The following is a 27,189-nucleotide window of genomic DNA, read 5'->3' on the forward strand; positions in this document are numbered from 1 at the left end:
CTTTGGACCCCTTCAATTTTGTCAATATCTTTTTGTAGGTGAGGTCTCCAGAACTGAACACAGTATTCCAAATGTGGTCTCACCAGCATTCTATATAGCGGGATCATAATCTCCCTCTTCCTGCTTGTTATACCTCTAGCTATGCAGCCAAGCATCCTACTTGCTTTCCCTACCGCCTGACTGCACTGTTCACCCATTTTGAGACTGTCAAAAATCACTACTCCTAAATCCTTTTCTTTTGAAGTATTTGCTAACAGAGAACTGCCAATACAATACAATAGAATTGCTTTTTAGCACAACCAATTAATGGCAAAGCATCAGAATTTATATATGCAGCCTCAAACTCATAAAGCCACTAAGACCTGTCCCTGGATCTAAATAATTTTTAATGTCCTTGGAGAGGGGTGGCCTACAAATCCAATTAATAAATAAATTTTAGCCAGCTACCTGCTCAAAGTATACTCTTTCCAAAAGAAGTATGACCATGTACTCTTTAGAAATACAAGGCATTCATATCAAAATAATTTCATTCCAAAAAAAGTTATCTAGGCTATGTATTCATTATCTGATAGTTCTAGTTTTCCAATTTTCACATTACAGGTGAATTTGACAACATTTCAATAATTGTTAAACTAATTATTAAATAGTATGGCCAAAGTATGTTGTAGTATATTATATCTGAAATCTGTTATGCCAGGAAAGGTTGTAATGGCACTATGATGTATTTGTTTATTAACAGTTAACACCATGCAATTTTTGAAACTCTAATATGAAAACAGTTTAAAATAATCTGAGTAGTTTTATTTGACAGGGAAGAAAGTCCATCTTTACCTGAGTGAGTTATCATATGGCGTTTTAGCTGATTAACCGAAATAAATTTCTTGTCACATTCTTGACACTCAACTATTTCATGGACCTGCAATATTAATATGTAATATTAATTTAGTATATTGCCCATATATAGTTATCTTCATCACTTACAACCTGGTTTTCAAAATTATAAAAACAAATTTCAATGTAAGCAACAAATAAATGCAATTTGCAATAAATTAATTGGAACACCTGATCAACTAGTAAAAACTCTGCAGGGCTTTAGTGGAAAATAATTATTTTCTGAGGGCCATTCATTTTAACACATGAAAACTGTTGAGTTTTTCTACCATGTACAAACATCTTACCAAATCACTACTCAAGATCCTATCAAAAAGCAGAATGTGATCCTGATATCTTGTATGATTATTTTAGAAGGAACAAAACAGATAGGCCTATAGTTCCTACGTACACCCAATTTCCTTATACTGTACCGTAGCAATAGCAATTTTTACTTTTAGAAGAAGCTTAACTATGGTATAAGTGGCTTTTCTTTTTTTGCTATTCCTGATTTTATTCTTCATTTTAGTCTGAAAATTAGTTTAGAATGAAGTAAGCTGCTTGAAATAATCAGACCCAAAAGGGGATCAGATATCTCTTTCCATATGCTTTTTCAATAAGATCACTTGTTTTCAACATGTCATAAACTTATATTTGTCACATCTGGTTTTGTCCTATCCAATTGATTTGATAAACACAAAGGGATATCTTATCTGTATAAAGTCAAGAAGTGATCTTGAGTCCTGCTGTCCACATGAATATATACTTCCCTGTTACCATTTGGGATTTTTTCTCTATCACATCCCAGTTATAACCCTGCTCAACTTTAGTGAAGGCTGCGGCCAACTATTGAGGTGCATATACTGTATATAGTTAGCAAACACACAAGCTTGATACAGAAGCATGTGTGAAAGTCAACCAAAAAACATTACATGATCAGGAAATAAAACAATAGAAAATAATATTTTGAAGGAAAAGAAAGGCGTAATGAACCGTAAAATGTTATTTATTAGTCAGGTTTGTTCCTGGTGAATTCTGATGTATAGTCCATAAACTTGCTGATAGTTTTTCCTTAATACTATAAGCCTCTGAAAAGATTATCTAATCCAAGCACTGTGATCTGATCTTTAAAGACAATTCTAAATACTTGGTGAGGCTTGGAGTTTATGAAGGAATTGGCTTTGTACTTCAACATATGTAGGGAAAAAATATTTTTCTTCTTACTGTTATAGAATGTGGGCCAAAACCTTGCCTTGAAATAAAGTTGCTTAGATTTCATGAAGTACAAAACCTTTTATAAATGATTATACCTTCATGTCTATGGACACTCTGGACATAGATAAACTAGTCTAAAATAAACATATTTTATATAAGAATATATTGTCCATCACTCATTTTAAAAGTACAGAAAGAAAAATATCTAACACATGAAAAAAAAGCCTCCAGAACTGAATGCCTTGGAATAAACACTGAAAATTTCCTTGAGATTAACTGCATATATTCTGTAGCTGTACGATATCATAAGTATGATATGACAACTCACAACAACTGATATTTTTATATTTATAAAATAGTATTTAAAAGAATAGCACATAAAACTTATAATCAAAATGAGAAAGTGAACTTCAGGCAGTTGTATATAATAATTATATTAATATAAATATGTTATCAGACAAATTTTAACATAAGCAATAACTCTAATTTATTCCACATTTAAGGCAACTTCCAAAATGTATCTGCAGCTACATCAATCAAAACATAATTCAGAGTACATAAACTGTATAATTTGGAAGTACCACTCTATTGAGAAAGTTAAATGCTATACTTAATTCTGAAAACAAACATGCTTCAAACTCTTAAGAGGTGTAGTTTGGTGTGGATAACATCGAATACGGAGTGGGTTTTAAGTTTTTACTTCTGGTTCTTTTGGTTCTGTGGCTTATTTTGTGGGTATGACTTCATGAGCATGTGACAATGGGTGTGGTTTCATGATCACGTTACAGGGTGGGCATGGCTTCATGGTCATGTGACTGGGTGATCCTATGACTGGGTGGGCATGACTTCGTGATCACATGATTAGGTGAGTGTAGCTGGGCAATGTGACTGGGTAGATGTGGCTGGTTGATCATGTGACTTGATGAGTGTGGCCAATTTGATGTCACTCATCAAATTAAGGTTAGGATGCCTGGCCACTTCTCCCCTCAAACACCTCAATGAGATACAATTTCTCTGTCTATTTCTTTACTACATCCAAAATATACTATTTAATCCTTTGTTCTTTCTTTCTCGTCTCTCTCTTTCTGCCTCCCTCCTGCCCTCCCTCCCTCCTTCCTCTTTATTTTTCTTTCTTTCTCTTTTTCTTTCTTTCTTGTCTCTCTTGAAGTTCACCTTTACCTTTACTTTTGCTTTATATTCCTTTTTCATTGACAGGGTTGAAACAGATATTTCTTTTCTTTAATATCTATAATTTTCCTTCTTCTTTCAAATAATGTTCATGGACAATTAAATATAAATATTTTAGTGCAGGATAAATGCACTAAAGTGCATGACTAGCAATGCTAATAATATTTAGTAAAACTAATGCAAGAGAGACATTTGTCAAAAGAAGAATCGTTTGATTTAAATGGCTATTAAATTATTACTATGAATTTACCATCTATTCATAATTTTAAGCATTCTAACTATAACAGTAAAATATACCTAATGCAAAATTGCTATCTCTAGGACAGGAAAGAAATACAAAATGGTTTTTTGTTTTAACTTTGATTTAACATGGTAACAAAAATAAATACTTAGGTTTCAGACTACTGTGTTCATCAGCTGGAAAGAAAACCCTGGATAATTTATGTTTTAGCAGCTCTCAAGGGACTGATCTCTCTGGCCTCTACCCTAGAAAAGTTGGAACCTACTGGGGGTCAACCCTCACTCAACTGACCTTTCGATGCTCTTGAAGATTTGCTGCTGAAGAGCACCTCTTATTGCATACTGAGCACATCAGCCTCTTCCTAGAGTTTCCTAAAAGAGAAACAAAAATACCACAGACAGCTTTAATAAAGAAGTACAAAGGACGGGGCCAAATGTTTTCACTGCCTGTGCCATTTTTCACAGGTCATTTAATGGATACAAGAATTTTACACTCTTACTCCATCTCTAACATATTAAGTTACAACACCGACTCTGTAGGTGTCCTCCAAAGATTTTGCCTATGAAATGTAGACCAAGAAAAGATTCATTTCTCTTAAACAAAGCAACCCAATATAGTAGAACTATTTCCATGTAGGCTAAAGGGTGCCTACCTAAAATTACATATAGTGACTACTGTTTTCAAGGAATATCATAAATCCTTGCATAAAAGAAGTAACTGAAAGTTCAAAAGTTACTTGATTTAGTCTTACGGATTCAATATTAAACCACCCAACTCTCAAAGACTGTCTGTGCAAGTCACTGTAGCTTTCTTGGAAAGCTTTTCAGAACTGGCCTGTCATTTCCTCTTTGCTTGGCTGAAACAAAGCTACAGTCACCAGCTTGGTTCCTAAGTCAGGACTAGAACTCACAACCTCTTGGTTCCCTAATCACTACACCAAACTGATTCTCAAGAAGCATTAAAACTAGCATAAAATCTGAATCAGCATTGGCAGGAAAAAACTCAATGCGTGCAACTTCAGCTTCAACCGCAACAACACAAGAGCACGCAACAGATTCAAACTTAATATTAACCGCTCCAAACTTGACTGTAAAAAATATGACTTTAACCATCAAGTTGTCGAAGTGTGGAACTCATTACCGGACTCAATAGTGTCAACTCCCAACCCCCAACATTTCTCCCTTAGACTCTCCACGATTGACCTCTCCAGGTTCCTAAGAGGCCAGTAAGGGGCGTACATAAGTGCACTGATGTGCCTATCATCCCCTGTCCAATTGTCTTTCCTTATTTCATATATCATATATATTCTCTCCCTCCCATCTACTTCTCTTCTTTTTTACTTTCTATCTTTATATATATTACTTAATGTCTATTCTCTTCCATATGTATTGTATATTGGACAAAGAATAAATAAATAAATAAACTAATTTCAGAGAATATCTGACTCAGAAAGTGTTTCAGCTTTATTGCAAACGTAGTTACAATTTCAGTAAATAAAGACATGGACAAACTTGAAAATATTATAATATAGCCATTTATTGAATAACCTAAATAATTTGTGTGGCATAAAGCAACTTGCTTCAGAGGTAAAGATGGTGAAAATGCTAAAACCAAGCAAGTTAAGCATGAACAAAACATCTCTTCTCGAAATGTTAAAGCAGCTGTATTCTTAGAAAAGCTTATGTGGTCACTTCAGAGAGTAGCCCCAGCTGCCTTCATATCTCTGGGTGTGATCATCACCAGAAGCTTGAGTTCACTGGTGGTCCCTGCAGAAGTATTGTCTGTGGAGCCACAAAGCATGCGCATAAAAGCCAGGCAAGTCTTCAAAGAAAATATCTGACTCTTCAAAGGTTGCAACTACTTTAATGGTAGAGTGAAGGATGCTTCCTTCATATTAACATATGTTATGAAGTACTTCTCTGCTCTAATTAGCACTTTAAGACAACTAACTATTATTACCAATTAAACAAAGAATCATATTCTACATCTTGCAACAAAAAAGAAACACAACAGGTCATCTTCTTTGCAACAACCTTTTGCTGCTAGTTGAGATCCCCATGTAGCTGGATGTGATTTTACAATATTTTTGTGACGGTTAAGCAAACACAGTAGTCATAAGTGGAAATCCATTTATTCAAATGGACATTTGTTCCGGAAACCAGGAAAAAAATAATAAACTGGCAAATAACATTGCAAATTGTGGTCATGAGACTAGAGACCACTTCAATCAGTTGTGAGCATGATCACTTCCAAATATCCAATGTGTCCATTGCCCATGGAGGGGGTTATAGCGCGACCATTTGCAACAGCCAGGGGGTGCTTTAAAAACCATAGAGTACCTGTCCCAAGGCCTTCATAAATGAAAATTTATGGGTAACTGGGTTGTAAGTTGAGGACTTACAACCCAGTACGTTGTAAGCAACCGCGTTGTAAGTTGAGGACTATCTGTAATTTTTAAGCAACTGGGTTGTAAGTTGAGGACTATCTGTAATTTTTCTCAATGGTTAGTATACTCAATTCTTTAAGGTCTTTTCATACATTCTAATCTTCTAATTGTATTTATTACTTTTTTTTGGAACTCAGATAATTTTGCTGAACCATGCTTAAAATCTTTAAAATTTGGGGTAGGGTTTGACCAAAGTAGAATATATGGAACTACCATAACAGAAACATGGAGTTGTATGGACTTCTATGGATGAAAAACGTGCCTTGCCACAATATGCTACGAGCCCGCGAGTTCCTGGCCAAACACCAGGTGCCAACGCTGCCCCACCCCCCCTAGAGTCCTGACGTCACCCCAGCAGACTTCTTTTTGTTCCCAGCCCTGAAAGGAACACATTTTATGTCCATAGAAGACATCCAATCAGCTGTGATGAAGACCTTGTGAGAGGTCCCCGAAGACGCCTTCCAGGGCGCATACCGGTCATGGCAGAGTCTCTGGAAAAAATGTGTAGAAGCCCAAGGACAGTACTTTGGATAATTGTAAGTGTTTGTGCAAATCTGTTCAATAAATTACTTTAAAAAGAAATAATTGCATTACTTTCAGAACGCACCCTGTATGTTCCTTTTATTTGCCATCGTGCTTTCTAAATAAGACTTATCCTGTGGGAGTCCATTTTTTTGTGCGTTACTAGAATTGCTGCAATTATTATTTTAAGATCCATTTCTCTTCAAATTTCCATCAAATTGAAGCTCCTTTCCCTATTAGCTTCTCATATCATTTATTGAATTTATTTTACTACATTTATATATTACCAGACTGAAACCACAGGGGGTAACATTATTAATGAATGCAGTGCATCACAGAATTGGCCCAGATTACTTCAATATTGTGGGGAAGAGCTGCTGGGTGCTTCTTCCCAGACAAAAATTCTCATGAGAAATCTCTTTGAAGAGAATACTCAGTGCTTCTGTTGATTTTGAGGAAATTACTAAACCTTTAACTATTTGAGACCACATTATCTTGATTTAAGTGATAATCCTCAATTGCTACCTTCCAATAATGTGTAGCATCCCACAATGTCTCCATAATCATATGAAATCTTATCTGACCTCAAGTTCATCTTGTTCCTTTTTTATCCAGTATGCATAATACAGTATTAAAATTCTTTCTAACTTTTTTCTTTGATTCATTTCAAAAGCCTATTCTTTCTACTGTACAGGGTACAAGTCTTTGCCTGAATTTACAAATTCAACAGCTCAAATTAAAATCCTTCCAATCAACCTTGCCATGTTTTGGCAAAATGATTTACAACTATTTTTGGCCATTTTAATAGACCTTGTAAGGTACAACAGGTAAGATCATCATGATTTTGATAGAAATATATATCAACCATTATGTAGACATGTGGTACTGAAACATTTTTAAGTCCAGAATAATGATGTATCATTGAAAATCAGTTCAAACATCTCCCTAATTCACTACTGTACAAGGATAATAATTTTATTAAACTTGACAGTGATAAACAATACAAATTTTAAAAGAGGTGTGAAAAAAATAGAAAAAGTAAAATATTAATATAAAAGAAAAATATTTTTAATATTATTTTTAATATTTTAAAAGAAAATATTTAATTTACTTCACCCTTCATCTCAATATAAACAATATTAGTAAGTTATCACCTTTTCTTAAAATACAACAAGTGATCTCTTCTTCTCTAGAGAGGCAGATGATCTTAAGTTATCTTCTGTGTCCATTGTTCAAAAATATCTTTCAATGTATCCAATGTATTGCTACTTTCTGTATTTTTAATAGAGTTTGAGTATGCTTCTCTTTTAATTGTAATTTTTAGTGCCTTGCAGTTTCCTCTAATGTACAACCTTCAAAGTTCCATCCTGGCTGTTGTTTTTATTAAAGAACTCAAAATAGTTCCTATTTTCTCATGGGAAGGATATTCCAAGATGATATTTCAAATCCATCTACATCCTTAGTTGGTTTGCAACTTTATAAAATCAAAGTTCTGACCACTCTTTTGTTATTTATGCTAAAAAAAAACCTTATATATAAACTTTTTTCATTAAGGAAGAAAGCTCACCCAGTATTTTCAGACGTTGATCCAAAGCACTCATAATTGAAAAGCAGCTAAAAAGCAATTTTCAAAAGTGATGGCAAAAAGAAGTATGTGAACCCAATGTCCTTTTGAAGGTGCTAACCATAGTTTGAGTCAGATGGCTATTCCCTCTTCTCCCACAGTTCTAAATCTATCAGAGATTCTTGTGGTCTCCTTGCAAATTACAAGTGTCTGGAACACTTGTAGGCAATATCCTGTCTTCTCCTTTTCCAGACAGGAATTGTGAGTAGCCAGTTCTTTATTCTGCCATTGTCTAAAGGTGGAGCCATCTTCAGCTTATCTTTTTTTCCTCTGGAAAATTGCAAGGTTCTGGTATTACATCCAATCTCCATAAAAGCAAGTTTATCCTTCTTGTGGAATTGATTCCCTGGTCTGTTCTACTTAGCAGGACTGACATATTTTGCACCTGCAAACATAGATACATTGGATCTAACAAATTTCTTAGTTTTCCAGAGTCTGGGAAAAAAAATAGAGGTTTGAAAAATATTACCATGGGCACAACATTTGCATATTTTTTCATCTAGAAATTGGGAGGCAATTCTCCCCTCCACCAACAGATACCTAACAGGATGATTGGGAAATATCTATTTTAACAAAATTAAGGAATATATAAAATATAAATAATTGTAGTTGTCAAGACTACTGTACCCAAAGTCACTTGTTTTCACTTTTTAAAAATTGCTTAAAAAGGCCTCAAGTATCTAGGGGGATTTTGGTAGTATTTGTTGACAGAGACTACAGTACCTGAAACCAAATATCTCCAAATATCAGCATCTTTTGGGTAGCTAATTTCTGACTTGGATTGGATTTATTGGATTTATAGGCCACCCAACTCCTAATGGACTTCCAATATTACTTCCACTCTGGCCCTCTTCTTTTGATTGTAAGGACAGATAATGCTACCATCATGTTCCTATACATAGGAAAAGTTATTTTTCATTGGACTTGATAACTTATAGACATTCTTCTGTCATGTTCTTGGTCCTTGTTTTTACAGACAGCACATGTCACGTGCAGTTTTTAATTCAATTTCTCATGGTTCTGTCTTCGGCATCCATTAGAGATGTTTTTTTCCCTTCTCCTAAGCACACAGAGCCTATTTCACCAGTGTAATAAGCTTCTAGCTGTTTATTCACTGGGTTTGCTCCATTATTTCTGTATCTTCTTGAGTGTGGATACATGACTTCACTGTTCAATTTGTTGCCGACTCCTTCCTTCCTGAAATATTGCCACTTGTTGCTCCTATCCTTGATGTTTGTTCAAGGATTGCTACACATTTATATATATTCTGGATTTTGTCTCAAGAAAAGAAACATACCTATCATAGGCAAACTCCTGCTAACTGTCTATTCATTCCATGAGCTTTATTTTCTGAAGCCAAGCTGCTTTACACCTGTTATGATTTCTATTTATTCAGCAAGAGGCTGTCACACGATCACGTCTAATGGATAAGAAGATCTTAGCATCCGTGTGTTTTTGCTACTTTAATCAGCCTAATGAATGCAGTTTCATGTTGCAAGCTTTGTTCCTGTGCCTGCAATGTTGCAACACCTATAGAAAAGAAGTAGATTTTGCACTGTAACAATATAGTCCCAAAAGCAAACAGATGAATTTGAGAAAATCCCCATTTCAAACTTGTACATGACTAGACACTGTTTAGGTTGGGTCAGGTTCTTTAAAAACAAGTTTAAAATTATCCGATTTAAAAATCAGATAATTTTAAACACTAAAATTATCTGATTTGTATATTCAGTAATCAATTAGCTATATACTTTTGGGGTCTAAAAACAACATATGGTAATTATAAACAAACCCATATTTAAGTTAGGCTGTGCCAGGTTCTTTAAAAACAATTTTAAAATGTGAACACAAACACTAAAATTATCTGATTTGTATATTCAGTAATCAATTAGCTATATACTTTTTGGGTCTACAAGCAACATATAGTAATTATAAACAAACCCATATTTAAGTGGGGCAGTGTGAACAAGAACACACCTATTATTCTGAGCAGAAACCTTCCCAGAAACTGATCTTAGGAAATCACCCTCTATTTTTCATTTTTTTGGCCATGCTTTTCATTTGGCCTATGTAGACAGAAGAACAGGCCTTGATATAAATGCTTGTGAATCTGCAATGCTGCTTTAGTATCAGGAACTGCTCAACTATCACAAGTGTATCCTTGAAAATGACGATGACGCCGACCGACTCCTATGACTTTTTACAAAAACTAGTGTTCAGAATTATCTTCCTCTGACTTTTAACCTTCAATTGTAGCTCCCACAATTTGTTAAAAAAAAAAATCCACAATCTTTCTTTAGCGGTGTATTAATACATTCTAAAACTGGTGAAATTTCTCCTTAGTAGTGACAATTCCAATATGTTATTTACCAGTGTGAACATTTTCCTTATGCTTTTTCAGGGCATCCTTACTCTTGAACCTCTTCCCACAGCTGACAGCTTTGCATACGAACCTAGCATCTCCTCGGCATGCTTCTTTGTGTTGTTCAAAACTGACATCAGGCGATTGAAGAAGAGAAAAATAAGGCATCAAATAATCTACTCCTGGAAATGTAATCTGGAAAGGTATTTGAATGCACATGCTGGGCAGCAGACTTTTAGCCTACTTCATGCATAACTTACTGCATGTTGGGACACAAAGCAGTTTCCATCTCACATAATTAAGTGTTCACAAGGCAACTATGAAATCTGAAAGCAAGCAAACATGCAAAGAGGAGTCAGCAGCAAGATGAGAGTAGTCCAGTAATTAAGACAGGGAACCTCAATTCTGAGCTGAAGGATAGGTTGCAAAGAGAACACTGAAAACTTCTTGAGCAATTTCCTGGATTCACATTTTCTGTGCACTGAAGGACACTGTTAGGAAAGAGAAAAGAAACCTCAGGTCAAACGTATCATTCTTCAGATGTTTTTGCAACGTGTATAAAGAAACACGTTGTCTATTCTGAATTTTACCTATACAAAAATGCTTACAGTAATTATTTATATACAAAATAGAGTCAGTCACGTGGGGTGACTCAATTTATAACAAACAATACCCGTTTACAACCATGATGGAAAGTCCACATGATTATCCTGACATGATGACTACCTGTCATACATTCACAAATGTTGGACTGTGCTGAAGCAGACAAGCTAACAATGGAGCTAAAAGAACAAGATAAATCAAAATACTATCAGATTTGGAAATATTTCTACACATGGTTGAATAAAAGAACATCTACCAGCAGTGCTGCGTGATAAAGAAATATTATAAATCAAAATTACCAAATAATTAATACAACTCTTTTTTCTGTCTATTCAATAGAATGTGCGTTAGGTATGTTATATTATTAACTGTATAATAAGAACTTAAATGCAATATTATATAATACAAAACATTATTAACTGTATAATAAGAACTTAAATGCAATATTATATAATACAAAACATTATTAACTGTATAATAAGAACTTAAATGCAATATTATATAATACAAAACATTATTAACTGTATAATAAGAAAAATGCAATATTATATAATACAAAACATTATTAACTGTATAATAAGAACTTAAATGCAATATTATATAATACAAAACATTATTAACTGTATAATAAGAACTTAAATGCAATATTATATAATACAAAACATTATTAACTGTATAATAAGAACTTAAATGCAATATTATATAATACAAAACATTATTAACTGTATAATAAGAACTTAAATGCAATATTATATAATACAAAACATAAATTATATGTTATCGATTAAACCATTGGTCTCAATACCGCTAAAAACAAAAAAGCGGCTGTCAATAGAGCCTGCCTTAGGAGGGGAGGGGAGATATACTATATGCTCGTCTTTTAAGTTTCGTGTGTGTATTGTATACTGTTTAGATGTAAATGTATTGTCTGTTGTTATTATTTCAATGTATACAGTATATGTAAATAAAAATTATTTTAAAAAACAAAACAAAACAAAAACAAAAATGGGGATGGTCTTAATTTATTTGCTTATTTGTGCAAAATATAAGTGGTTTTTCATAATTAACAGCAAATCCAGATAATAAGTTTAAAACAATATAGAAATAATTTTTAAAAGTAATTCACGTAAAAGAAAGTAGTTTAAGTAAAAATTGTTAAAAAATAAAATGCTAAAACTCTAAACGCTTTAGCTCCTATGATATACAATAACGGAGCCAGGGTGGTGCAGTGGTTAGAGTGCAGCACTGCAGGCTACTTCAGTTAAATGCTAGCTGTAGTTCAGCAGTTCAAATCTCACCACCGGCTCAAGGTTAACTCAGCCTTCCATCCTTCTGAGGTGGATAAAATGAGGACCCAGATTGTTGGGGGCAATATGCTGATTCTTTAAACCGCTTAGAGAGGGCTGTAAAAGCACTATGAAGCGGCATATAAGTCTAAATGCTAATGCTTTTATAAAGATACCAACTCAGACTGCAAATAAAATCTATTTTTCCCAAAAAAAGTAACAAATCCTGGCATATGACTTGTATGATTTCCTGGAATTAATGTACAACACTTACATTAGATTGTTCATTTAAATTGTTTTAATATATTTCAATATATTCCCGAATCCAAATTTTAAAATGACACAAATGTTTATAAACATTTGTTTATGCTTATTATTTTTAATATATACATTTATGAAAATATCTTGCTCAGTCTGTTTATGACTGGGTGCATCTAATATCCCAGCATTCACAATACTGGATAATATTACATTGTTTATGTAAGTTTGATAAAGGAGCCATAACGTAGAATGAAGTGATGCTGATTAAGCATGCCTTTATGATGTTCTGTTTATACATACAGTAGTTTTTGTTTCATTCATATAGAAACATAGAAACATAGAAGACTGACGGCAGAAAAAGACCTCATGGTCCATCTAGTCTGCCCTTATACTATTTCCTGTATTTTATCTTAGGAGGGATATATGTTTATCCCAGGCATGTTTAAATTCGGTTACTGTGGATTTACCAACCACGTCTGCTGGAAGTTTGTTCCAAGGATCTACTACTCTTTCAGTGAAATAATATTTCCTCACGTTGCTTTTGATCTTTCCCCCAACTAACTTCAGATTGTGTCCCCTTGTTCTTGTGTTCACTTTCCTATTAAAAACACTTCCCTCCTGAACCTTATTTAACCCTTTAACATATTTAAATGTTTCGATCATGTCCCCCCTTTTCCTTCTGTCCTCCAGACTATACAGATTGAGTTCAGTAAGTCTTTCCTGATACGTTTTATGCTTAAGACCTTCCACCATTCTTGTAGCCCGTCTTTGGACCCGTTCAATTTTGTCAATATCTTTTTGTAGGTGAGGTCTCCAGAACTGAACACAGTACAGTGGAACCCCGACTTACGAGTTTAATTGGTTCCGGAAGGAGGCTCGCACGTCGAACAGCTCGTATGTCGAAACATTGTTTCCCATAGGAAACAATGTAAAAGCGATTAATGCGTGCAAGCCCGAGGGCTGAGGGGAAAAGACGTCGGCTGAAGCGGGGAAGTTCGCCAGGAGTCAGCAAAGAAGCCCCGCGTGTGTTTTAAAACATCGGAGCCGGCATGGGGAGGCTTTTAATCAGCCCCCGAGCCCCCAACCCGGACTCCGGGGTTGATTGAGAGCCTCCCCATGCCGGCTCCGATGTTTTAAAACACACGCGCGGCTTTTCTGCTGCCTCCTGGCGAACTTCCCCGTTTTAGGAGGCAGCGGAAAAGCCGTGTGTGTCTTTTAAAACATCGGAGCCGGCATGGGGAGGCTCTCAATCAACCCCCGAGTCCGGGTTCGGGGCTCGGAGGCTGATTAAAAGCCTCCCCATGCCGGCTCCGATGTTTTAAGTGTGTTTTAAAACATCGGAGCCGGCATGGGGAGGCTTTTAATCAGCCTCCGAGCCCCGAACCCGGACTCGGGGGTTGATTGAGAGCCTCCCCATGCCGGCTCCGATGTTTTAAAAGACACGCGCGGCTTTTCTGCTGCCTCCTGGCGAACTTCCCCGCTTTAGGAGGCAGCGGAAAAGCCGCGCGTGTGTTTTAAAACATCGGAGCCGGCATGGGGAGGCTTTTAATCAGCCCCCGAGCCCCGAACCCGGACTCGGGGGTTGATTGAGAGCCTCCCCATGCCGGCTCCGATGTTTTAAAAGACACGCGCGGCTTTTCTGCTGCCTCCTGGCGAACTTCCCCGCTTTAGGAGGCAGCGGAAAAGCCGCTTATTTTTTCTTGTTTATTTTTTCCCGCCACTCGCAGCAAAAGTGCCCCGGTTTTTTTGCCGCCCCCCCCCCCCCGCCCGCCTCTCGCAGCAAGTGCTTGTCCGGGCGTTTTTTTTGCCCCCTCCCCCCCGCCCGCCTCGCAGCAAGTGCTTGTCCGGGCGTTTTTTTTGCTGCCCCCCCCCCCGCCCGCCTCTCGCAGCAAGTGCTTGTCCGGGCGTTTTTTTTGCCCCCCCCCTGCCCGCCTCGCAGCAAGTGCTTGTCCGGGCGGTTTTTTTGCCGCCCCCCCCCCCGCCCGCTTCTGCACCCCCAGCAGAAGCCAAGGACTCACCAAGAGCTGGATACTGAGAAGAGCCGGCCTGGCTTGCTTTGCTTCCGAGCTGATGCAGAGCCGAATAAAGCGTCACGCCCCCCTGACGCTTTTGGCGGCAAAAGAGCCCAGCATCGCTTCGGAAGCCGCCGAAAGCGTCAGAGGGGCGTGACGCTTTATTCGGCTCTGCATCAGCTCGGAAGCAAAGCAAGCCAGGCTGGCTCTTCTCGGCTCGTATCCCGAATGGAAGCTCGTGAGTCGAACAAAAATTTCTCTACTCTCCCAGCTCGTATCTCGAGTAGCTCGTAAGTAGAGCTGCTCGTATGTCGGGGTTCCACTGTATTCCAAATGTGGTCTCACCAGCACTCTATATAAGGGGATCACAATCTCCCTCTTCCTGCTTGTTATACCTCTAGCTATGCAGCCAAGCATCCTACTTGCTTTTCCTACTGCCCATATTACATGTTTATTATAAAGTATATGCCCATGGAATACCTAGCAAAGTTCAAAACTAAATTTGCTATAGTTCATAAAACATAAAACACTTCTGTATGGTGTTATTGACTTTATAGTTTCAAATGCCACAGACTTACTGCCTCTGTAAAGCTTGCTTTACTGGGAATTTCTTTCCACAATTCCTGCATTTGAATTCTTTTTCTTCACTGGGTTTTTGATGCAATGTCTGAAGGTGTGCAGCTAATATTTCCTGGCTTGCAAAACTGGATTCACAGTTTGGACAAGCATGCTCCTCTGTACAGGGAAAACAATCTACATGGTAGAGAAAAGACAGAAATTCGAAAAAAAAATATTAGTTCTTTGTAAAAACATTACAATAGGTTTTGTTCTAAGAGAAAGATGTCCAACTTTTATCATGCAGAGATCAACACAGTGCCAGAGGCCAGACTGCAAACAAATGTGAAATGAAAAATCAGCTGAATGTAATTACGACTGCTTCCTAAATATTTCCTAATTTCTTATTACGTTTTATTAAGAATTACAACTGAATGACTATGTTGAGTATGCTTAAGTTTCAAGAAGTATCATTTTGGATGGAGGAGTATAATATTTATTTAATAATTTAATATTTATAATATCTCCGGGACCGCCTTCTGCCACACGAATCCCAGCGACCAGTTAGGTCCCACAGAGTGGACCTTCTCCGAGTCTCATCAACTAAACAATGTTGTTTGGCGGGACCCAGGGGAAGAGCCTTCTCTGTGGCGGCCCCGGCCCTCTGGAACCAACTCCCCCCAGAGATTAGAATTGCCCCCTCCCTCCTCGCCTTTCTTAAGCTCCTTAAAACCCACCTCTGCCGTCAGGCATGGGGGAACTGAGATATTCTTTCCCCCTAGGCCTTTACAATTTATGCATGGTATGTTTGTATGTATGTTTGGTTTTATAATAAGGGTTTTTTAGTTGTTTTAGTATTGGATTGTTACATGCTGTTTCTATCATTGTTGTTAGCCGCCCCGAGTCCATGGAGAGGGGCAGCATACAAATCCAATAAACAAATAAATAAATAAATAAATAATAAATATTATACTCCTCCATAAATAAGTAACTTTCTGATTTCCATCTTTAGATTACTAGATCAGTGCTCAAAAAATCCAGATGACTTGTAAATGGCAGCAAAGTTGTAGAGCATAGGCTAATTCCTTCCTGCCATTCTAGTGGTCATGCAGATTTTTGTACCCCAGATCCACTCGTGGTTGCCAGCAAGTGCTGTACAATCATTAAAGGACATTTACAGACCAGGGACTGTATTTCAATTCAATTCAATTTACAGTGGAACCTCGACATACGAGCAGCTCTACTTACGAGCTACTCGAGATAAGAGCTGGGAGGGGAGCGACATTTTTGTTCGCCTCCCGAGCTCACATTCGGGATACGAGCGCCAAGGAGCTTCCGCATTCGGCTTCAGGAGACAGCTCCTTGGCGCTCGTATCCCGCGTGTTTTAAAAGGTTGCAGCCGGCCTGGGGGGGCTCGGGGGGGTGCCCCCAGGCCGGCAGCGACGTTTTAAAACACCCGCACCGCTTCGCAGCTCTCTCCTGAAGCCGAACGCTAACTTCCGCGTTCGGCGGCAGCGGTTTTTTTTTGTTGTTGCACGGATTAATTGACTTTACATTGTTTCCTATGGGAAACAATGTTTCATCATACGAGCGTTCCGACTTACGAGCCTCCTTCCGGAACCAATTAGTCTCGTAAGTCGGGGTTCTACTGTATTAGATTTGTATGCCGCCCCTCTCCGAAGATCCTTTATTCTTCTGGAACCTGATAATTCATATATAAAATCATACGTTAAGGTTTGTTCTTTAATCTTCTCAATTCTTTCTTTTTTAGGTTGTATCAACTCCATTATAACTCAATTAACCTATTCTTCCCTTTTCTTTTGATTCAATCATTTTCCTTTAAAATTTTGGCTTTGTGATTTGAATCTCTGCTTGTAGCCTAATCAGTTCAATATACATCTTTTGCACTGGTCATTCATTTTTGCATTCAATTCACATTCATTCAGTACCCATTCATTTTTCTCCTTATCAAGAGATGATTCTAATTCGGAATTACAATTATTTTAAAATTATTCATCTTACCTTTTTCATTAGTTTGTTGCAATTCCTTATGAGTGCCATTACTGTTATTGCTATCCTCCTCTTCCTGGTTAATAATGGCTTCCTCTTCATCTTCTTCCTCTACTTCTTCCATATCACTATCAAGATAACCAATCAAGAGTTCGGTATCTGTTTCGATATCCTCAATAGCTAGATAGAAAATATTTTCTCCTTCCTGTTGGGAGAAAAATTATTTTAGAAATTCATTGTTGTTAAATCTATTTCTAAAACAAAAGTTTTTTTTAGTCATCAAGAAACAATTAGAACTTATTGAAATTAATCACAGTAGATCACAAGCTACTACAGGAAGTCCTTAACTTACAACCACAATGGAGCCCCTAAACCTTGATTGTTAAGTGAGACATTTGTTGATGAGTTTTGCTGTATTTTATGACCTTTCTTGCCACACTTAAATGAATCACTGAGGTTATTAAGTTAGTAACCCAGTTGTTAAGTGATCTGACATGTGGTCAGTGACATCCCCATTGACTTTGCTTATTAGAAGGTCACAAAAGGGGGTCACATAATCCTGGGACACAGCAATGGACATAAATATGAACCAATTATTGCCAAGCATCTGAATTCTGATCACATGATAATGGGAATGCTGGAAAGGTTGTAACTATGAAAAATAGTCACAAGTCACTTTTTTCAGTGCAATTGTAACTTTGAACAGTCATTAAATGAACTGATGTAAATTGAGGACTACCTATACTAGATATGATAGAAAAATGTGGGTTAAACAGCATCACCACCAGATGGATTTGTAACCGGCTGAGCAACCAAACTCAACATACAGTTCTTAATGGAACTAAATCTACATTGAGGGAAGTACTGTAAGTAGTGGGGTACCCCAAGTTAATATCTTAGGTCAGTACTCTTTAGTATCTCCATAAACAATTTAGATGAGGGAATAAAATAGCTCATCAAATCTGCAGACAATACCAAGCTGGCAGGAATATTCAACACTCCAGAAGAAAGGCTCAAGATCCAGAAGGAACACTGGTCCTTGTTCTGTTGGGCTCTCTGGTAGAATCCTCCCAAAAATGCACAGGTACAAATTTCAGACACACACACGTTTGAAAATTCAAAACAATGTTCTTTATAATGAAAATTCCCTTAACCTAAGCCCTCTTTTGGTATAGCAAAGACCACTCGTCTCCAAACAAACTGGTAATTTGTACAAGTCCCTTATCAGTTCTGTGATACTTAGCTTGCAGCTGTGAGGCAATTCACAGTCCTTCTTCTTTCACAAAGTGAAACACACTTTGCTCTGGTTTAGTTTCAAAGCGGGGGAAAATCAGCACACAAAAAGGCAAAGTCAGTAAAGCAGTCACGAAACACAACAATCAGATAATCCTCCACAATGGCCAAACCCACAGGCTGCTCTTTATAGCAGCCTCACTAATTACCACAGCCCCACCCAACCACAGGTGGCCTCATTTTCTTTGATAATAATCTCTCAGTTGTTGTTGCCTATGCATCGCTCTCCGGATGCGTGGCTGTATCATTAACTCTTGTTCTGAATCCAAGGAGGAGCTGGATAATTGATCTCCTTCTGAGCTGTCTGCCACACTCTCCTCCACCCTGTCACTCATGTCTTCTTGGTCAGAGGAGCCTTCATCAGCAGATTCCACCGGGGGCAAAACAGGCCTGCAGCATGTGGATGTCTCCCCCACATCCACAGTCCTTGGGGCAGGAGCAGGGCCAGAGCTAACCACAACAGGTCCTTATCTTTCAAAATGAAATTCAGTAGTGAGAAAACTAAGATTTTACACTTAGGCAATAAAAACCAAATAATCTTGTAGAGAATAGGTGGAACCTGGCTCAAACTAACAACTGCCATAGAGATCTAGGAGTCCTAGCAGACAACCATTTAAATATGATCCAGCATACTGTAGCTGCCAAAACAGGCAATGAAATCTTAGGTTGCATTAACAGAAGGATAGAATCAAGATCACATGACGTGTTAAGACTGCCTTGGTAAGACCACACTTGGAATACTGCATCCAGTTTTGGTCACCACAATACAAAACAGATGCTGAGATTATAGACTGCAGAGAAGAGCAACAACTATGATTGGAGAGCTGGAGACTAAAACATATGAAAAAAGGTTGCAGGAAGTTTAATGAGAAGAAGAACATGATAACAGGTGGCAGGACAGCAGTGTGAGGCTGCCGCAAAGAAGAGGGGGTCAACCCATTATCCAAAGCATGTGAAGACAAAAAAGAAGCAATGCTGGAAACTAATCAAGGAAACATAGAAACATAGAAGATTGACGGCAGAAAAAGACCTCATAATCCATCTAGTCTGCCCTTATACTATTTTTTGTATTTTATCTTAGGATGGATATATGTTTATCCCAGGCATGTTTAAATTCAGTTACTTTGGATTTACCAACCAAGTCTGCTGGAAGTTTGTTGCAAGGATCTACTACTCTTTCAGTAAAATAACATTTTCTCATGTTGCTTTTGATCTTTCCCCCAACTAACTTCAGATTGTGTCCCCTTGTTCTTGTGTTCACTTTCCTATGAAAAACACTTCCCTCCTGGACCTTATTTAACCCTTTAACATATTTAAATGTTTCGATCATGTTCCCCATTTTCCTTCTGTCCTCCAGACTATACAGATTGAGTTCATGAAGTCTTTCCTGATATGTTTTATGCTTAAGACCTTCTACCATTCTTGTAGCCCGTCTTTGGGCCCGTTCAATTTTGTCAATATCTTTTTGTAGGTGAGGTCTCCAGAACTGAACACAGTATTTCAAATGTGGTCTCACCAGCACTCTATATAGCGGGATCATAATCTCCCTCTTCCTGCTTGTTATACCTCTAGCTATGCAGCCAAGCATCCTACTTGCTTTCCCTACCGCCTGACTGCACTGTTCACCCATTTTGAGACTGTCAGAAATCACTACCCCTAAATCCTTCTCTTCTGAAGTTTTTGCTAACACAGAACTGCCAATACAATACTCAGATTGAGGATTCCTTTTCCCCAAGTGCATTATTTTACATTTGGAAACATATGAAAAAAGGTTGCAGGAAGTTTAATGAGACTGTTGCAGGAAGTTACATGATAGCAGGTGGCAGGACAGCAATATGAGGCTGCCACAAAGAAGAGGGGGGTCAACCCATTATCCAAAGCATGTGAAGGCAAAAAAGAAGCAATGGCTGGAAACTAATCAAGGAGAAATACAACCTAGAACTAAGGAGTAATTAATCACTGTAACAACTAGCCTCCAGAAGCACTGGAGGTTTTCAAGAAGAGACTGGACAACCATTTGTCTAAAATGTTATAGGGCAATAATGGCTAACCTTTTTTTCCACTGCGTGCCCCCCATGCATGCACACGTGACCCATGCATATGCCCAGGACCCTATCAGTGCATGCCCTCCCCACATGTGTGTGACCCCAGTACATGTACCCTTCCCCCTGTGTGCATATTTCCCACATGTACCCCGCTCCCTGTTGTGGTTCAGCCTGAGCCAGATCAAAGACCAGCTGCGTGTCTGCTGGCTCCATGCCCGGGGGAGTCTGAGAGCGGAGGGGAGAGTTCTTTGCAGCCAGACAGTGGAGACAGCGGTCAAGAAAGTGACGATGAAGCAAAGCCTGGGAGCCCTGGGGAAGGGTTATCTCAAGCAAGTAGCTTGGATTCTCTGGATTCCCTGGAGTCCCTGGATGACGAAGCACAAGCTATCATTAGTATGCGACAGAGACGCATAGATCAAAGGAGAACTCAACTGCGTAGATATTATCAGCGCTGAATGAGGAGCACCTGGGGGTTGGGTGTGGTCCTCATTAGCAGGGAAGGGTTTATAAGGCATGCGAACCCTTTCGGCAGCGTGGAGTGTTATCAAAGTGGAGTTGGTGTTATCTGCATTTTCTCTCAGCGTTTTTGTTCCTGGCTCGTGGCCCAGCAGTCTTGAAGACCCGTGGGAGGTTTGTGTCTGTTAGCTCAACAGCCTCGTCTGGCATTAAGGATCCTGTGTTTCTGTATGAACAATTGCTTTCGTGTTTCTTTTGGAGTTCCAGTGCTTTCCTGACCTGTAAGGACATTTTCTGTTGGCTTCTTTTCTCTTTACCATTATAAAACTGTGTTTGGATTCAACCGGTGTGTCTGGCTTATCTTTTGGGGTTGGTCATAGCTTCCGGAGTGACCCAAACAGAACAGCTCCCCATGTGTGCACGGCAGAGACTGAAAACCAGTTGGTTGGCAAGAGGCACATGTGCTGGAGCTGAGCTGGGGCAACGGCTTGTGTGCCTGCAGAGAGGGCTCTACATGTGTGTCATAGGTTCAGCATCATGGTTATAGGGTTTCCTGCTTGAGCAGGGATTGGATTAGAAGACTTGCACGGAGCCTCCCAACTCTGTTATTCTATTATAACTTCCCGATTATGTTCATGGCTTGAACCTGGCACAATCAGTCATTTTAATTAACCATACAGTGTTCCCTCGATTTTCGCGGGTTCGAACTTAGCGAATAGCCTATACCACGGTTTTTCAAAAAATATTAATTAAAAAATACTTTGCGGTTTTTTTCCTATACCACGGTTTTTCCCACCCAATGACGTCATATGTCATTGCCAAACTAATAATTTTTGCAAATAAATAACAAAAAAAAATTATTGTTAATAAATAATTATGTTTATAAATATCAGAATCACTAAGTGTCTTATTCAATGGTGAGTACCAGTAATAATGGTCAGTAAATGGTTGTTAAGGGAATGGGAAATGGTAATTTAGGGGTTTAAAGTGTTAAGGGATGTCTTGTGATACTGTCCATAGCCAAAAATGGTGTATTTACTTCCGCATCTCTACTTCGCGGAAATTCGACTTTCGCGTGCGGCCTCGGAACGCATCCCCCGCGGAAATCGAGGGAACACTGTATTTCTATCTTGGAGGTAATACATATATCATGAACATCTCAAAGATGAAACATGACAGCAGAATTGTGAATTCAAATGTTTATTATATAAATAATATAATTATGAAACTTAATATTGACAAAGTTTACTTAAATTACAGTTTGGGCAGCGCCGGACTTACCCGGCAGGCAGGCTTTGCTGGAGGGACCGGGAGACACGGTCCCTCATGGCGGCCGCCATTTTGGATCCCGGGCGAAGTCTCGCGATGCGAGACTTCGCTCGGGAGATCAGGGCCTGATTGGCCAGGCCCTGATTGGTCCGGGCGGGGCCTGCTTGCCCTATATAAGGGCGAGCAGGCCCGGGGCTCTCCCTTTTCGCCCGGACTGATCTCCTGAGCAGACGTTCGGTCGTTCTGCTCCGGCGGCCATTTTGTTTGGCGACCTCGTGCGAGGCGCCATTTTGTGGCCTGTGGTGTGGCAAAAAGCCTGTTACAGCTTTAGCGGAGCCAGCATCGGCTGGGCTCCGCTCCGGTTTGGAGCCTCATTGTTCCTTTTAGAGGGAGGGAGGTGCTGGCTTCTGGTGGCCTCGCGGGCCCGCGGGGGTCGCTGGGTGGCTTGAGGCCTGGGATAAAGGCCTGGTGTTGGGCCTTGTTGCCCATTGAGAGGGGGGATTAGCTTCCTGGGTGGGTTTGCACTACTGAGGCCTGCTGTTTCGGGCAGGCCTTGTTCAAGTGGTGCAGAGCCCGTTGGGGGAGGGCTTGGTCCCGCCCTATTCTTTATTGTATAAAATCAGATTTTGTTGGTATGGCCCCTAAAAAGCGGCCAGCTAAGGCCCTCCCGGCCCAACCTGTGGTGCGGCCTAGGAGGGCTGCCAGGCCGTCTGCCCGGGCTCGGGCGGCGGCAGAGGGGCCCCTGGGGGGGATCCCGGTGGGGGGGGGGTAGGGTTTATGCCCACAGTCCCTCAACCCGAGGTGTCCCCTTCTCTCTCCTGGGCCAGGGTACTGGAGCGGCTCGATGAGTTGGAGAGGTGGCGGTCGGGGGCAGGCCCGGAGGGGCTTTCCTCGGCTGCCACCGCAGCATGGGGCGCAGACCCCGAAGAGGAGTCGGCCCCAGCAGGGCAAGTGGCCCACGACGTGCAGATGGCGGGCACCGGACAGACAGGCAGCACCGGGCAGACAGGCCACGCTGGGCAGATGGCCCAGCCTGGGCAGTGGTCATCGTTCCAGGGCCCAACCAGGATGGGCCCACCGTGGATGGCTTCTACCCCTTACGGGGCAGGTGAGGTTGCACCACATGTAGGCACATCACCGCTCCTGCCCATCCAGGGTCCCGGGTTCATCCCGCCAGCTTTGGGGGGTGGCAACAGTTTCATGGGGTCTGCTGCAGGCACCTGTGGTCAGGTCTGGTCCCCGCCGGCTCCGCCAGTGGGGGCGCCGGGGGTACCTGTCCCACCTGGGGCGGGGGTGGGGGGTTGGATCCCTCCTCCACCGGCCATTATGCCACCGGTCCCATTCATGTATCCACCGGGGCTTGGGGTGCTGGGCTCGGGGGCCACCACGGTGTGGGACCCGTTCGCCAGCATCAAGCCTGGGGCCATCCCTTGTGGGTTGCCCGTGACACCTTTAGGGTACCATCTTCACCCGTCAGTTAAGGAGGCAATCTGGTGGGGGGAGTACGTTGACCTTTTCTCCATTTTGAACAGGGAGGTCCCTAAACAGGACAAGGAGGTGGTCCCTGGGGAGAAGGTTAAAAAGACAAAGGTCACGAAATGCTTCAGCTCGTGGCTGTATGCCTTTCTGACCTTTGCGTCGGTGGTCATTCAGAGGCAGCCGGGTAGGGCCGCTGCCTTGCTGAAGTACATCGACCTTATAGCGAGGGCCCATTTTGAATATGGGGGCACCATATGGAGGCATTACGACAAGGGGTTCAGGATGCGTATTGCCCATGACCCCTACCTGCCTTGGGATATGGTGGTACCGGACCTGTGGTTCCAGGCCACTCATATGTCAGGGAAGGAGGGCTGTGATAGGACCGATAGCGGTCACTTTATGGAAGAGGAGCCTGCGACGGCCGCGACGGCCAAGGCCGTGGTGGGTGCCGTTGGAAAAGGGGCCTCTTTAGTGTGTCACGAGTTCGCTACAAAGGGGGCGTGTTTCCGCCCCATTTGCAGGTTTTGTCACGCCTGCGGAAGTTGTGGGGGAAACCATTCCGCAGCCGTGTGCCCCCGCCCCAAGAAGGGGATTGAAAAGAAAGGCTCGGGTCTCCCAAAGCCTCCCCCACCTGCTGGGGGAAAAGGGGCCCAGCCCAATTAATTTAGTGGTGCTTGAGGGTTGGTTGGGCGACTACCACCCTCGCTCGAGAGCGGCCGCTCTCTTGCTAGGTTTTTCAGAGGGATTTAGGATCCCTTACCAGGGTGTTAGGAAGGCCTTCATGTCTGACAACCTTAGGTCGGTTGTTGGTCATGCAGACATTGTTAGGGAGAAGATTGGGAAGGAGGTTGCCGAAGGCAGGGTCCTCGGGCCCTTCTCGGAGCCGCCCTTCCCGAATCTTCGGGTGTCTCCCTTAGGTGTGGTCCCCAAAAAGGCGAGTGGTGAATTTAGGTTGATTCACCATTTGTCTTTTCCAAAAGGGGAGTCAGTGAATGATTTCATTCCTGACGAGTTGTGTTCAGTCCGGTATGCATCCTTTGATGCAGCCGTGACTATGGTTAGGAAGTGTGGGGTAGGAGCCCTTATGGGTAAATGCGACATTAAGTCGGCATTCCGGCTCCTCCCCATACACCCAGACGACTTTGAGCTGTTGGGCTTCCATTTCGAGGGGGGTTATTACGTGGACAGAGCTTTGCCCATGGGGTGCTCTGTCTCGTGCTCGCTTTTCGAGAGTTTTAGCACCTTCTTGGAGTGGGCGCTCAGGAGGCAAAGTGGTCTGGGTACGGTCGTTCACTGCCTTGATGATTTCCTGTTGGCGGGGCCTGCGCATTCGGAGCAATGTTTTGCTTTGATGCGGGACTTCGAAGCCCTTTGTGCTCATTTAGGGGTGCCTTTAGCCTCTGAGAAGACCGAAGGCCCCGCCACCAGGATTACCTTTCTGGGTATTGAATTGGACTCAGAGGAGCAATCTTCTCAGAGAAGCTTGATGAGGTCCTGGGCTGCCGGAAGGTGACCCTACGGCAGCTTCAGGAATTGGCAGGCATTCTTAATTTTGCCTGTCGGGTAGTTGTTCCTGGAAGGGCTTTTTCCAGGAGGTTGTATGATGCGATGAAGGGGCTCCGTTTGCCCCATCATCGTACCCGCCTTTGCGCTGGGGTCAGGGCTGACCTCAGCGTGTGGCGGGATTTTTTGGATAGATTTAATGGGTTGTCTTTCTGGAGGCACGAGCTTCTGTTGGAAGCTGAGTTGCAGCTCTGCTCTGACGCCGCGGGGACTTGTGGTTTCGGGGTAGTGTTAGGTGACCAGTGGTGCTGGTCGGCATGGCCTCCGGAATGGAGTGCCTCTTCGTTGGTTAAGGACCTGACGTTCTTGGAGCTCTTCCCCTTAATAGTGGCCTTAGAGCTTTGGGGGGAGCAGTTTAGGGACAAGACTGTGCACTTTTGGTGTGACAACCTAGCGGTTGTCCATGTGGTGAATGCCCTGTCCTCAAAGAGCGACAGGGTCATGCGGCTTGTCCGCCATTTTGTGCACAGGTCCTTGTCTCTAAACGCATTGTTTTTGGCTAAGCATGTCCCCGGGTTGGATAACGGGGTTGCTGATGCCTTGTCCCGTGGTCAGTTGTCCAGGTTTCGGACCCTGGCCCCGTGGGCCCGAGAATTGCCAGAAGCGTTCCCCAGCCACCTCTGGAGTCTGGGAGGGATCCAGAGTGGTGGAGAGGTGAGGCATCCCGGGCAATCTCCTTGTCTGTAGCGCCCGGCACCCTCAGGGCATACCAGCGTGCAGGTAAGGAGTTTGGGGAGTTTAGGCAGGGCAGGGGTTACCAGCTTAGTTGGCCTGTCCCTGTAGAGCATTTGGCCGAGTTTTGCGTCCAACTTAGGCAGCGTGGCCTGTCAGTTAGGACAATCCGGTCCCGGTTAGCCGGCCTCGCCTTTCTGTCCAAGGCGGGGGGGTTTGCAGATCTTTCGGGTGACTTTCGCATCCGGAAGATGCTGGAGGGCTGGCTTAGGGAGCAAGCGGGGGCCCCAGGTGACACTCGTCAGCCCCTGACGGTGGAGCAGCTGTCATCAATCAACGTGGTTTTTGGCAGTCTGTGTTCCTCATTGTACGAGGCCCGTCTTTTCCGGGCAGCGGCTTGTGTCATGTTCTTTGGGGCCCTTCGGGTCAGCGAGGCCATGGCTTCGTCTCAGGCTGACACTTCGCTCCGGGCCTTCCAGTTCGCTGATCTGGCCTTTAGACAAGGGGGGGTGTCCCTTGTAGTGAGAAGGTCTAAAACGGATCAGCTACGCAGAGGGGTTACCTTACAACTTAGTGCGGCCACCGACCAGTCGGTGTGTCCGGTGGCCGCCCTACGGCTTTATTGTGGTATGAGGGGGTCAGGTCAGGGGTACCTGTTTAGGCATTGTGACGGTACCCCTCTGACCCGTTTCCAATTTTGGGCTTTAGTATCTAGGGCGATGGCCCAGGTGGGCATGGATCCCTCCGGTTATGGAACGCATTCGTTCCGTATCGGCGGCGCCACTAGCGCGGCACTTTCTGGTTTCCCGGCCCATCGGATTCGGGAGATCGGCCGCTGGCGGTCAGCGGCATATTTGGGTTATGTTAGGCCCGCTGAGGATCCCAGGCAGGGCTTAGGCTAGGTAACCTCTCTGTGTCTGTGTCCTCTTGCAGGTCCCCAGGCTAACACGAAACCGACGGCGCTGCTGTGTTGGCACAGCATGATTTTCTGGGCCGGCCGCGCGGCAGCCAGGAGCGCCATCGGGACCCACCTGTCCCTGGGGCGGTGGGTCAACGTTACCTGGATGGGCCGGAGAGGTATGCGGTGGGAGGGTCTCCTACCGGCGTTGCTGGGCGGTCAGCATTCTGTGGCTGCGCCCGGCAATATGGGGGGCGGCTCCTGGAGTCGCGCCCAAAGGGGTCTGGGTGGGCAGCGTCCTGTGGCCGCACCCAGGTGG

General features: G+C 42.0%; 1 protein-coding gene across 1 annotated transcript in view; it reads right to left on the bottom strand.

The window, feature by feature from the left end:
- Nucleotides 1-27,189, bottom strand: part of PRDM5 (PR/SET domain 5) — a 98,365-nt gene that overhangs the window by 51,800 nt on the left and 19,376 nt on the right. Inside the window, exons 3-8 of the mRNA XM_070756627.1 lie at nt 17,208-17,400; nt 15,209-15,383; nt 10,867-10,959; nt 10,477-10,598; nt 3,806-3,885; nt 832-916 (exon numbers count right to left, since the gene is read on the bottom strand). Coding sequence (XP_070612728.1) covers nt 832-916; nt 3,806-3,885; nt 10,477-10,598; nt 10,867-10,959; nt 15,209-15,383; nt 17,208-17,400 — 748 coding nt within the window. The remainder of the gene's footprint in view (nt 1-831; nt 917-3,805; nt 3,886-10,476; nt 10,599-10,866; nt 10,960-15,208; nt 15,384-17,207; nt 17,401-27,189) is intronic.

Source organism: Erythrolamprus reginae, chromosome 7, assembly GCF_031021105.1.
Source record: "Erythrolamprus reginae isolate rEryReg1 chromosome 7, rEryReg1.hap1, whole genome shotgun sequence".
In the NCBI taxonomy this organism is placed as follows: domain Eukaryota; kingdom Metazoa; phylum Chordata; class Lepidosauria; order Squamata; family Dipsadidae; genus Erythrolamprus; species Erythrolamprus reginae.